Raw genomic sequence first — 14,213 nt, 5'->3', positions numbered from 1 at the left:
GAGTCCTCGCAACTTTCGTAACCCATTCCAGCTTCCAATAATATTCGAAGCGATTCAAAACAGGATTGAATGAATTGAATGGCCCACCACTGTTGCGCCCACCACACCTGAAAATCGAGCGTTAGCGGCACAAAAGAACTAACGCGCGGCAGAGGGAGCCACGAGCCCGTATTTACTCTTTCAGGGTGTTCGCGAGCCTCGAAAGAGAATCCATTTGCGATTTTACATGCCACCCCCTAGACACGCGAGTCCCACCAACTTTGAGACCCTCTCCTCCTCTGTCCCTCTAGCTCTCCCCATCTCGAGCACCCTTCCGGATATATTCTAGAACTTGCGTCGCGGTAGGTGCAACGACCGTTTTCTCCCGCGCGTTCCGTAAACAGAGAATTCCTGTCTAGACACACGGGTCTTGAATTTCGGGTCACTTCTTCAGCCTCTCGAGGACTCGGTTTTTGACGGCAACGATTAACTCTCCGAACTCAGCTTTTTTTTTATTTCTAACGTACATTGCGACTACGTTTGCTGCTTCTCTGAATTATTCGTTGTCGATATACAGGGTGTCCACAAAAAATTGCGAAGCTTTAGAAACACCTCCCAACCCGAAAATTCTGATTTTAATAAAACATCGCGTGAAGCATATTCAAGTCTGCAAAGTGGAATTCTTTCCTATGGAAATTCATTCCGCAGCCCTTAAACTTCTAGCGCTTTTTCTTCTTTTAAATGTAACTTTACCTTTTAAGTTTAAGATATTTAAAGTTTTCCTCTATCTCGCAGCGTTACAAACTTATAAGAAAAAAGGAACAATCGCGATAATTTTAAGGGTGGATTTCGCACCTGCGGAGTGATTTTCCGCAGAAGAAAAGAAGCTTTGGCACTAAAATTCCTTCAACTTAAATAAAAATTCGTAAATTCGAATTACAAACTATTTTTGCGCATAGTTCTAAGGTTACTCAAGCAGAATGCAGCTTTCAGCTCCCGAAGGCGAACTGAATTTATAGGCAAAATTCTCTGGCTCGGATAGGTTCGCGAAGTTCGTTGGAGGGAAAACCGTGTATCCGTGGCGGAGTAGCAGGAAGAAAGATTTTCCATAAATTCACGCGCGTCCCCGTTTCATTCGTCTTCGACTACTGCCAGCTGTCGGCCAAGTTTTTCGACAAAAGTGAGAAGCGGCTATCTCCCCATCTACGACCCTGCCCCCGTGATGACTTCCGTTTTCCAGTTTCCCCTGCGCTGGGGACGCGTCGCAGCTTCCTTCAAAGCGGCACCGATCTTCAGCAACTCTCTTCCCGCCTCCCTCGAGCAACTCTTTCGAACGAACACACTTGAGACAAACCCCCGAACGTATTTCTCACGAGCGATCTCACTGCTTTTCGAAGCTCCATCTCTCCGTGCGAGTGCTATAAAGGTTATTCATACGGGTGCATTCTTAGTATTGAAAATTCGAGTCCCTTATTTCACGACGAAGGGCGTTACGTCGGATTCGAAACGGACTGCGGTGGATGAGAAGCGCAAGGGTGGTGGGGCGTGAAGTAAATATAGGGTAGATTCTGCGATGCTGGTATTTTTTAATCTTCACGCGGGGAATGCGAGTTTTGGGTTAGGGGCCATTTTTAAATTACGTAATTTTGGCGATTTCTTACCCCCTCTCTCCCTCGGTATAAGAATTCGTAAGATTTTATATTTCAACCCCTTCCCCACCCCTGCTTATCGTGCTATTTTTTACATTGCACCTTTTTTAAGATTTTAAAATTCTTTTAATGGATTATGTACCTAATTCATATAACTCGGTTTCGCGTGTGCGATGAAACGTCGGTTTTTAGACTAGTCTGCCCGGAAGGCTCCACTTGGGCCTCATGCCCCCCAAAAAGTTATGATTATATCCAAACACCATATTTTTTTCTGCACTACTACACTTAACCTGTTTTCATTAAATTACCTCTTCATTTTTCCGAAAAATGGGCCCCTGTCCTAAAGGCCCCCTTGGGCCTCATGCCCCCCAAGAAGTTATGATTATATCCAAACACCATATTTTTTTCTGCACTACTACACTTAACCTGTTTTCATTAAATTACCTCTTCATTTTTCCGAAAAATGGGCCCCTGTCCTAAAGGCTCCCTTGGGCCTCATGCCCCCCAAAAAGTTATGATTATATCCAAACACCATATTTTTTCTGCACTACTACACTTAACCTGTTTTCATTAAATTACCTCTTCATTTTTTCGAGAAATGGGCCCCTGTCCTAAAGGCCCCCTTGGGCCCCAAACTTTAAAAAAAAAATACAACTTCATCCACGCTATATTTTTTTTTCTTTATGTACAACTACCCTGAGTCCGTTGTTAGTAAACTACCTCTTCATTTTCCCGAAAAATGAGCCCCTCAGAACGTTTGCCACCTGGGCCGTTTTTCCAAAATCCGTCACTGGGCTACTCATATTGAAAATCAGGTTAAAATAATAATACGTGTGACGCTACTCGACTTCCTCTCCGTCCTTTCTAAGAGAACGTAAGAAATTCAAGGCCCACCCCCTCAAAAATGTCTCGCATAATTTAAGGACCACCCCTTATTGAAAGTTTGCAGTTACGTGGTGGATGATTATGGCTGTTGGAGCTCGGCTAGGAATTGTGAGCGGAGTTGTATCGATGTACTGTAAATAATGAACGCGATATGTACATACACGGGTCGATTTACCGAGTTTCAGAGGGTGGCACGCGAGCTGGGGGTGGTTGACCCCGCGACATGCAGGTCTTTGAGTATCGCGGCAGAAAAATCAAATTTTCCGCGAGCAGACGACGCCTGGAGCGTGGAACGCCTTTGAAATGCAGTTCGTTCGCTCTCTCAGAGGGAATGTGCAATTGCATTTTGGAGTAATTTGCGCATTCGCCGCGCCTCTGTGAAATAGATATTCGACGAAGCGACGGCAGTTGCGATGATAACAGCAACAGTAATAACGATCTTATTCGTCTGCATTGGGTTATTAGGTGTATATACAGAGATATTGATTATAAACTAATTGATGTTGGTCGGTTTTTAAATCACTTTGAGTGTCACCACCGAGAACTTCAATTCAAAATTTTTGAGTCCCAAAATCTAGAAGACTTCTGTAATTGTAAGATTTATGTTTCTTCAATGGGGTGAAAATACATTAAGTTTATTATAATTATATAATACACTTTATTTATCACTGTAGCTAATATTGTACTGCAGCTATACCAGTGATTTTCAACCTAGGGGTCGCGAAGTGTTTTCTGGGGGGGGGGAGGTCGTCACGTTTTTTTACGATTATTAAGTTAATACCTATTTTATTAAGAAATACCTATTTTTAATGTGTTTTCTTTATCTTATTAATTGTTTTGACTTATGGGAGGGGGTAGCAGGTTATTTGAATATTATAAAAGGGGATCGCGACTCAAAAATGGTTGGGAAACACTGAGCTACACTCAGATCAGAAACTACTGGCTGTTCGAGGTTAACTGATTGATTATCCCCACCACATCATCTTCCCCCTTTTGAAAGATGAAGAATGCTGACTGTATAAAACAGTCCTAAGGGTGAAAACACCCCCTCAATGAAATTATGAGTTTTCATATTATCGTGAATATCTGCAAAACCGTGTAAGATATCGAAAAAAAGTTCAATCCAAAGTTTTATGGCTTTCGATATCCTACAATATGGCGATAAAGAATTATCGAAAAAAATGGTGGTGGGGATAAATTTTGAAAAAATAAGTTTTTTTTGCAAATCCTTTATCACCGCTTTGTAGGACATAAAAAACCATATAACTTTGAATTTACCTTCTATTTTACATCTTTTGCAATTTTGTAGATATTAACGATAATCTGAAAGCACCAGTTTTTCGAGGGGGGTGTTTTCACTCTTAGAACTGTTTTATTGCCGAATCCAGAAATAGTTACATTATTATCACCACTTAAGCTACATTTCTGTAAAGTTTCAGATCTTTTTTAATTTTCGACTTACCGAACTTCCCTTGCAAGTTTCGAGGCATGCTAAGATCTATTTCCCATTGTCGGACTGGCTTCCCATCCCCACCTCTCAACCCCTACAACCTGCAACCCTCACTGTTTCTTGGTCCACCACTATTAACCCTTTGCGTACTTTAGGCGCATATACGTGTTCGTAATTTAAGTGCATGCATTGTGTGCGGGAAACGCCCACGGGCGTTCAGCGACTATGGTTAAGAGATACGACTGGTGGAGTCCCGCACGGCGCGTACCCTGAGCGCTCGAATTGTCAGCACCCAAAGGGTTAAACGTCCGCGACAAGTAACTCATCTTACTCAACCCAGACCCATGTCTCTATCACTACTTATCTTCCCAAGTCAACAAGTTAAGACCGGATAACCCTGTCGATCCTAACCTACCAGGAAGTGACCTCCAACACCCAATGCGTCGTTTCGCCTGAATCAAAGCCGTTGCAATATCACTTTATCATAAAAGCGACATTCCCCAGTCTAATTCCGCAATATGAACGGCCGTGACTCACCACAAGTTCATGACTCACGCCCTGCTCGAGATAATCGTCTCAATCCGCAAAACACGAATCCGATAGCGCCTCTGACATCCGGGCCCCGCATTAATTAACACGGACAAGAGGAACAGGAGGACTCTTCCCTAACACCGCCCACGAATTAATAATAAGCCCCAATTCGTCCGCAACCGTTTAAAGGTCCATGCACACATATCAGTTCCGTGCCCGCTTCATGTTCCACGCGGAATTGAGGACCTTGCAGCGAGAGGGGTGGATATCCATCTTTACCAATTTCGAGTAAATTAGAAACAACTGTTTACAATATTATTTCTTTGACTTAACATCGAAAAGATAACACTAATTGAAAAATATATAGTTTCACACAATAAGTAGTAGTTACTGAGTCGATAAGTTTTTATTTCCATTTTTGGCGAAAACATTCTGTAATAAAAATATCAATATTATTTTTTTCTATTTTCATTTATTTGCAATAAATCGCGCATTTGTTATCGGATTTGCATCAAACGTGCACCAAACGACGTAGAATTTTTCTACGCGTATTATACGTCATAACTCAAAAACTGTCAAAAATGGCCCCGCACTTCCATACAACCTTCCATGCAATGATTAAAAATAATCAGAAGTATATCATGTTGGGTGTCATTTTCAGCAGAAAAACGCCAGCAATCCATTCGTGTCGCTTCCGTAAAGATCCGACACGAAATATAGAAATCGGCATTTTCATTATGCACTGAATGGCCTACTGCTGTCATTGTCTTCGTGACTCTAGCGTTTACAGTCCTCGAAGCGCGTGGATCGATAGCTTCGACCCGAGTGCCCATCACGGCCACAAAAGAGGTCCCATTCAACCGATTTCAAAATTCAGAGTTGATCGAGAAAAAACTTGCGCTCAGCTACTTGCGCTCGCTTTGATGCTCTCTAGCTCGAGTGTTTTAACACATTACTCACCGGCAGCGAATTAAGCGGATGCATACAAAAAGCGGTCAATTTGAATTTAAACATTTTGCTAATACTTCGGTAAATTTTGCGGTCAATTTTTGAGGGTTAAAATTGTCATAACGAGTTTGATAAAACAAGTGAAATACTGTTATTATTGGCAGTGCGAGTGCGAATGTGTTTAACGATTTTTCTACTACCGCCGCTAGCAGATCTAAGAAACAGCCGACTTTTAGTCGATTGGTCGTTAAAACGCTAGCCTATTAATCAGCTCCCGGTAAGTAATGCGTTAAGGGATCCCTAGTTGGTATTTCAGGAAAACCTTCGTAAATGAGCGAACTTTAAAAGAATGTAATAAAAAAGAAAATCAAACTTCCCTAACCAGTCCAATGGGAATACCCTCTTAATTCGAACCGACGTTGCGTCATCGACCCTAGCGATTACCAACGTCGGTCGTGTTGCTCCAGGACCACGGTTCTATCCGTTTCACTGGAAATACCCGTTCGAGCCGGGCCGCGCTTCTTTTGCGCTTCTTTCCATCCCCGCGCCTACTCGCTGGCGGGATTTTTGTTCGCCCCGGGACTCGTGTTTTAGCCTTAATTAACGGTACCGCGGGCGTACGAAGACAGCCCGGCGCAGAGAGCGGCAGGCCCGTTAATTAGTGGAAAGCGCGCGCGGAGGCTCCGCAGGATTCGATGTTGCGCTCGTATGAAATTTCGGCGGGGAGGCAGAATGGGGGAAGGAAGCGAGCGACGGCGACGAAATTAGATCTAATTAAGGCGCTGGGAGTCGGCCCGATCCGCCGAAAGAACGTTTTAATTACAAGGGAAAAAGATGGCGAGAGGGGCGTCGGGTGCCATTAAAGACGCGCATCTGATAACTGACGTTTAACTTTTAATTAACAGAGCCTCGGGATACTTGGCAGTATCCCTGCAGCCTGGTTAATTCTGACGTTGCTGGTGCTGTTGGTGTACCTGGTAACGAGATGCTGCGACCGGAAGCCGCGGCCCAGGAGGTCGATAACCCTGCTGAAGTGTTCGCTGGCCATCCTCGCGTTGCTCTGCAGCGGGGCTGTCGCCGTCGGCCTCTACGGCAACGACGACGTCCACAACGGCCTAGTGCAGCTGGTGGCCGCCGCGAAGAACGTCGACGGGATCCTCATGGGTTTTCGGAATCAGGTTGGTAGTGCCGAGGCTTGATTCATTGTGCGTTGGGAGAAATAAGGTGGGAGCTCGATTGCACGAAGCAGTATGTATGTAACCGAGCGTTTGGTATTTCATATGTACGCGCAGTGGACGGCGTGCACGTAGAGAACAATGGTGAGGTTTGCAGGGGGAGTTAAGAGGGGGTGGAGAACAAAGGAGTACGTGTCAATCTTGTCAAACCTCGAAACTAGTTCATCGCTGTCCCTACAGAATTCACGCTGTAGAGTCGACCCACTTTTCTGTCTTCTGGTTAGACGTCTGCGCTGGAGACTTCACTACTGTTCGGCACATCTGTGGCCGGGCAACTTCTCGATTGAATACGATCGAGGTGTAGTTGAGAATGATTAGAATGGAATCAACTTGTTGCGAATTGAGCCGTATTTCTCAGTGCAAGGGATTTTTTTTTAGTGACGAGTTAACTCGTCCTACTTAGGGAGAAGAGTTTTCAAACGACGAGTTAACTCGTCTTACCTGAGGGAGAAGAATTTTCCAGTGACGTGTTAACTCGTCTGACCTGAGGAAGAAGAATTTTCAAGTGACGAGTTAACTCGTCTTGACCAGAGTAAAGGATTTTCCAAATGACGAGTTAACTCGTCCTGATCATTAGAGGGAAATTTTCAAGTGACGAGTTAACTCGTCTTTTCTAAGGGGAAACAATTTTCCAGAAACGAGTTAACTCGTCTTACTCGGAGTAAAGGATTTTCCAAAGGACGGGTTATCTCGTCTTGACCAGAGTAAAGGATTTTCCAAATGACGAGTTAACTCGTCCTGATCATTAGTGGGAAATTTTCAAGTGACGAGTTAACTCGTCTTTTCTGAGGGGACACAATTTTCCAGAAACGAGTTAACTCATCTTACTCAGAGTAAAGGATTTTCCAAATGACGAGTTAACTCGTCCTGATGATTAGAGTGAAATTTTCAAGTAACGAGTTAACTCGTCTTACCTACGGGAGAAGAGTTTCCAGTAACAGTTAACTCGTCCTGACCAGTACAGGGAGATTTTCAAGTGACGAGTTAACTCGTCTAACCAATCCAGAGGATTTGCCAAATGACGAGTTAATACGTGGTCCCCATTTAAGCATCCATACCCTGATCGTAACCCTTATTCTAGCAGTGCATTAATTATAATATACAACACCCTTCTGCTTTTCACTTTTTAACTCGTTACGTCCCGATATACAACTCGCGCGTACGCATCCGCTGTCGTTTTCCTTCCCGCCACTCTCTTATTCGTTCATTCAGCGCCGGCGGCTCGTATCCGCACTTTAATCACGGCAAGTAGACCCGCAGCCTCCGCGTAATTAGTTTACGCTCCACTTTTTTTTCTCTTTCACTTTTAAATGTGCCGCGTGCCCGCGCTCACTAATTTGGGTCAAGAGTTGCAAGGAGTTCCGCGGACACACGACCGTAATGGAATCGAGTCCCGGGAACCAGCGAGATCCGTCCCCAGATAAATAAATCTGACTTACCGCGGCAATTCCATTTTTTAATTAAAGATTCTATCTAATCGACCTCACTTAATGGGAATTGTACGATAAATCGCTTCGGTACTCCAGGTCCTCGAGCAAAGAGCGGACTCCAATATTTGGTAAGAGGATTGTAAGAGCTACATCAAACACTCTTGTCCCTCAAATATTGTTCACATTATAGTTTGAATCGCGGAATCGATCCGGAAAAATTCCCCTGAGCAAACCGTGAGAAGGAAAACACTCAATCTGAGCTCCATTTTAAAATATTAGTGTTTATTCTATTCGCAGTTTCAGATTCTAGAAGATTAGATATATATATTAAATAGTGTTTTTATTTCCAATTTCTGAAGATTAAAAACATATTAAATAGTATTTTTATTTTCAATATCTGCAGATTAAAAATAAAAAAATATCTTTAAATTTTTATTTATTCGAGCCTTAATTTCGTTAAAATGTAGTGCAAGCACTACTCAGAATATAGTATCTCAAAAATAGCGGATGACCGAGTCATCCTATATGTTATTCGGAATGATAGGCGAGGAAACGATTCTATTCCAGACCGACACCATCGAGGCGACGCTGAAGAAGAAAGTGCAGCCGCAGCTGACCGCCCTGGGGGACGATTTCGACGCCCCGGTCAGCAATAAGACTATGCTGGGCTTGCTGCTGGTCGCTCTAAATAGCATGACGCAGAACACGAGCATCGCCGTGAACCGAAGCTTCGAAATTCGAAAACCGCTGAGCGGGATCAGCCTCGCCGGGGCAATCGGCATGGGGGAGAAGATAGAGCAATTAAGGTGGCCCGTCACCATGGCCGTCCTAAGTGCGCTCCTCGTTCTTTGCGTGGTGCTGGTGGTTGGTGTTGCTCGACATTCCAGATGCGTTCTCATAACGTACGTGTCCCTTTCGCCCAGGCATGCAAAAAGCGTGCGAAAAGATCCATCTGGATCCAGCCACATCCTCTTAGCTTTTCCACCGTTTGTTTTGGTCTTGCTTGGCAAGGGTCGATGACCTGCCATCCAGTGCATAACTTTCATGGATATTTCAGGAGCAATGATGCAAATTCTGTGGGAAAAGATTCTTGAATATGTGGGGACTAGTGATGATTAGCATCGTTAAATTTAAGGCTAATCCTCAACTGGACCCAGCTATGCAGAAAGCTGCCAACCCTCAATAATCTGAAACTGAGTAAATTTAGTTTAAAGATTTTAATTGTTAAAGAAAAATAGCTTTATTTCCATTGGCCATATTTTATTTCTTCGTGATGAATTATTTAATAGTGAGTAGTATAATTAATATTATTTCAAATTTTCTGTAGCTTTTGTTTTTGAAAACTAAAATGGAACTTAGGTTTGGTAGTTTTAATAATTGTATAATGTAAGAGTTGTTCCATGGCTTGGTAATTTTTTGCAAAATAAAGACACAAAATTATGGCACCCGCAATGCGTTTAACTAATTTTTTTGTCATTTTGAGGGTTGGTAGCTTTCTGCGTAACTAGGCCCAACTGGTACAGTGCCATTCATAGCACACAATGTGATTAATATTATAGCAATGGATTGCTCGAAGCTTTGTATAAATAGGCTGCTTTGAAGTCAATGAAACTTACAGAAAAGAAGGTTGAAAATCTCAACTCTTTGTATATGTACCAACAATGGCCCAGGTGCCACAACTTTGTAACTCTATTAAAAGAGGTGCAGTGGTTAAAAGAAACTTTGGATTCAATATTTCTATTTATCTGTGTAAATAAGCTAAAAGCCAGATTGTGATGAATTCCTTTCTGTGTAAAATTATGGCTTCTCATCTAACAATAGTACTCCAAGTGTGGATAAGTATCTCCATAATAACGATACGAATACTGACGGCTCATTAGTTTAATATATCGCCTCTCTCTCGCCAATCACATTACAATCACATACACTTCAATTCTCCTATCAGTTGGGGATTGAAATTGTACCAAGCAGGGCCGAAACTAACAACGTCCCCTTACCGCCCTTCATTCTCAAAGCCCCGGCAAACTTCCACAGTTCCTGACCATCTAAATCCCATTTCAGATTCTCCGTGTTCGGCCTGTTCGCTGTGATCGTCTCCTGGCTGATGGCTTCGCTCTACCTGGCGACGTCGGTGGCCTTGGGAGATCTCTGCGTGTCGCCAGACGGTTACCTAACCAGGGCAGTGCCGTCCACCCTGGCCTCCGAGGTTCTCTCCTACTACACGCACTGCGAGAACACGCGCAGCAATCCGTTCACGCAGAGATTGCGCGACGGCCAGCGGGCGATCAGCGACATGAGGCAGAACCTGAACACCGTCAACAGGTTGGCTCTGGAGCTGTTCAAGGACCAGCAGCTGCAGCCGAAGCTGAGCAGTCTCGCCACGGACGTGAACACCGTCGACAGACTGATGTCGGGCCTGGCCACGCTGCTCGACTGCAAGCCCCTCCACAAGCAGTACGTTCACGCCGCGAAGAGCCTATGCCACTTGGGGCTGTAAGTGTTCCGCGAGGTCCTAGTAAAGTATCGAGCGTGCCGATCGATTTGTCTGATAAACCGGGTGCATAAGGAGTAATCGAATTGCCCAGGTACGGATTGACCTTCATGCTGCTGGCGAGCCTCGCGGCGGGCCTCTTCTTCACCGTGCTAGTGTGGGTGGACTCTCACACCTGGATCTACATACGGAAACGGTGAGCGTCGCGCACGGTGGCAGCGCCGGGACGAGTCCGCGCGGAGTATGATTAACGACGAGTTTGTTCTAGAAGAGATTACCATCAAGTGGACGAGCAGGACCCGTACCTACCACCGTCGGCAGCGTCGCAGGCGATAGCAGCGCGGACCCTTCGAGGCCAAGGGTCGTACCCGCCTACAGCCCCCTCTCTTTATCCGAATGCTCATGGCACTCAAAATACCATTAAGCAGCCTCTATTGCTAACGCCGCCCCCGCCGTCCTACGCTACTGCGACTGCTCGAGCACGTCAGCTGCACGAGAGCATGCTAAAGTTTGTGCATGAGATTTTTTCTTCGTTTTCATTTCTTAGCTATGGTTAACCTTCATCGTACCAAGCGGCGAATTCGAGTGTTCGTTGCTAAAATTGGGGGAGTTCAAACGGAAATCGGGTTAAAGAAGTCTGGCGTTGTATCGTTGGGTTACTTTAGGGAGTTAGAACTTGGCAGGTTTAGTGGTCTTCGAGGTCAATTGAGTCTTGGCTCATGCGTTTGCGTCATAGTATAGGAGACAATTTTAGCAGGGGGTTGAAGCAGAATTTTTTTAATTGCTCAGCTCTATGCGCCGAGTAAAACTGTGCACGTGGCAACGCCGGCATTCGTTTCGGAGGTTTTAGATAACACAGGTATTTGTTTGCCTTTTCGCCGCGCGCGCTCCCCACTAACAAGCCTCTGAAGCCCCTTCCGTGAAATATCATCAAATATTTTAATTCAATATTGCAACTCACATCTGCGTCATTGCTAATTTGTGAAATGAAAAAAAGGGAATTGTTTTTAAAACTGTCTCAAGCCTATGTTCGAACATTTTCCAGTCATGCGCTCAACATTTGTGGCCCTCAAAAATTTGCCGCTCCCCCAAATTTGATGCTCCCTAAAACTTATCGCTCCTCAAAATTTGCCGGTCTTGGGTTAAAAAATTTTCATTCTTCTACTTCTATAAAAAAATTCAATAATAAAAAAAAGAGCCTGGAGCAGTGGAGCGGTAAAAATCTCCCGTACTCCGGCTCCGCCGCTGCTCCGGGCAATACCCCGTTGCTCCTCTGCTCCGCGCTTCAGCTCCGAGCTTCGCACCAACCCTCTGAACTTAGGGAAGTATTAAAAAGGAGAGAATAATCAAGAAAGTATATTTACATTTGGATTTTTATTTTTCTAAGCAAAGACAGGAAAGATATTTGTACGAAAATTGCACGTCACGTATTTGTCACGCGTTAGTAATAACTGTTCGTTGGCAAACGTTGACCTTGAAGACACCAGTAGATCGACTCCCTACAACTCGACATTGCAAAGCTGTCTTTAGTTTCATTAATGGCGCAATTAAATGAGTAACCCCGAGTGCGATAAAGGTTAAACATTGAACAGCTGTGTGAGCTGCGAGAGTTACTCGAACTAATTTTTCAGTGCCATCGAAAAGGGATAGAATTTTATATCTGTGTATCAAATACTCGTTTTGGCTTGCCTCTTTTCATTGTGATTGTGGAAAGGCCCGAGATTCTCCCATTTCGTAATTGTCAACAAGTTGAAGACTTGATGTGGGGACTACAATTGTCCAACATACGGATTACGGAATCAGTGATTCGTGAATCGTTACATCAAATCTTTATTTTATACATGTCCGCTTAATACGGTGTTATTCTCTTTACAATGCTCTGTATTGGTGTTCGATTTTCTACAAGTGTGTTGGACCGGTTCAGTTACAGTTTATAATGTGACTTGTCGATGTCGATAGATACTGTGTTAGGTTTGAATGCCGCTTTAATTGTATTACAACGCCACGGTGGCAGCAACACGAGCACAATGCGGTACCGTTATTGATCATTCATCGTTGCTTTCGGACGAATTGCACGCGGTTAATAAGCAATTCAGGCCAATAACTGTGCAACCGCGCCGTCTTCGTTTCGCTGTTCTCACAGCGTCCTCGCGACTCCGAACGTTCATTCGTTACTCACGGGGGCACATCCGTGCGTTCAAGAAATACTCTCTGTGATCGATGTTTAAACTAAAGAGTCCGTGTTTTCTATGGAGTCATTAGCGATAGTGCGCTTTCCTGCGTGTTTTCGTTTCCTTTTTCATAGCGTTCGTACCTTTCTGTTCTTCTAGAGTGTTCCACATAAAAAAACGAGAATGACCCAAAGTTTCCTCGATAGGATTTATACATATATACGCGTAGACGATATCAGAGAACCGTCCGAGAGAGAGATAATGCTGCAACTTTGTTCGTTTTGGTTTGCTATTTACAGAGGTGGGGGTGTTAACGGGAGCGGAGGAGCAGGGGATCACAAATCGGCTCAGCATAATCAGCAATCGACAGGTGGACGAGCTGAACACCGTTCTGGACTCGGAGATCAACCTGGCCAGTACGCGACTCTGAGCAAACAGTGCAAAACCCTAGAATCCAGTGACTTTTACTGAGGGCACGCCCCCGCAGGGCCCGGTAATTTACAACTTCCTACTTTTATCCTATCAACTTGGCCAATCAGCGAGGGTTGCGTTTAAACGGTGCTATTTTAATTGCAAGGGATGAACCAACGGTGTCCCACTCTGATACAGATCCAATGTTAGAGAAATAATTATCTACAAACACTGCAAAAGCGTGTGAAACTCAAAGGAGGCTATTTAGGATCCTTCCCTTGCAATATTCCACACTTCGGTGTTAGGAAACTGTTTATTAAAAATTTTGTTACGGGCAAGGGTAATATTAGTCTGATACAGACATCTTACGAGGGAAGTTAGGCAACCCGAGAATTCAGAAAATTATGCAACTTTATGTGCAAGTAGAGTAGTTTATCCGTAAGACAAACCGGTGTTAGGGGAAATCACCTGTTGAGAAAATGCAGAATTTTCTTTTTCATGGAGTATCTCATGAACGGTAAGAAATATCGAAAAGAAGTTTAAACAAAAGATGCATCTTTTTTTATATCTACAAAACTGCGTATAAATAATTATTGAAAAATCCTTACTTTTCAAGTTATCCTCACCTCCAATCCTTAATTCGATAATTGAAAAAGAAAACAGCATTTTTTTATGGGGTGATTTCACCCCCTAAAAACGCTCTAACTATGAAAATTGATAGACAGCAATAAATTGTATAGTACCTGGGCCGCCCTTTACTACTGTCGCGGATAACTTTAACCTTAAAACCCTGTCCAATTTCAAACGACGTCCATCTAAGGATTCTGTGTGTCGATTCGCAGGTAGAGAACCACCTTGGACACCGAGCGTGGCGTCCTTCACCGGTACCCTGTCTCACAATTCGCACGGACCCGCCCACCTGGCCACCTTCCAAGATTCTCGCAAGACGCAGACCCTGGACCCGAAGAATCTGGCGAACCTGAAGCGGGGCCCGACGCCCGCGTGGAACCAGAATCGCCCGCTGCCGCCGAAC

The 14,213-nt window shown here is 44.2% G+C and overlaps 1 protein-coding gene and 1 long non-coding RNA gene across 3 annotated transcripts in view; both read left to right on the top strand.

Annotated features, from left to right (window-relative positions):
- Tty (tweety) overlaps positions 1–14,164 on the top strand; it is a 61,100-nt gene extending 46,936 nt beyond the window's left edge. Inside the window, exons 3-9 of one of the 2 annotated variants that reach the window (XM_076828182.1) lie at positions 6,348–6,620; positions 8,675–9,009; positions 10,169–10,600; positions 10,693–10,794; positions 10,870–11,106; positions 13,069–13,262; positions 14,023–14,164. In XM_076828182.1, the coding sequence (XP_076684297.1) occupies positions 6,348–6,620; positions 8,675–9,009; positions 10,169–10,600; positions 10,693–10,794; positions 10,870–11,106; positions 13,069–13,240 (1,551 nt within the window). In that variant the 3' untranslated portion in view covers positions 13,241–13,262; positions 14,023–14,164. Of the gene's footprint in view, positions 1–6,347; positions 6,621–8,674; positions 9,010–10,168; positions 10,601–10,692; positions 10,795–10,866; positions 11,107–13,068; positions 13,263–14,022 lie in introns of both variants that reach the window. The other variant, XM_076828172.1, reaches the window with a different exon arrangement.
- On the top strand, positions 6,665–8,305 carry LOC143377174 (uncharacterized). Its single transcript, XR_013087253.1, has 3 exons — positions 6,665–7,381; positions 7,512–7,556; positions 7,642–8,305. It is a non-coding gene; the product is annotated as an uncharacterized LOC143377174 (long non-coding RNA).
- Positions 14,165–14,213: the final 49 nt, after the last annotated feature.

Source organism: Andrena cerasifolii, chromosome 1, assembly GCF_050908995.1.
Source record: "Andrena cerasifolii isolate SP2316 chromosome 1, iyAndCera1_principal, whole genome shotgun sequence".
Lineage (NCBI taxonomy): Eukaryota > Metazoa > Arthropoda > Insecta > Hymenoptera > Andrenidae > Andrena > Andrena cerasifolii.
The sequence above is the reverse complement of the archived record's forward strand: the minus strand, read 5'-3'. Positions and strand labels throughout refer to the sequence as shown.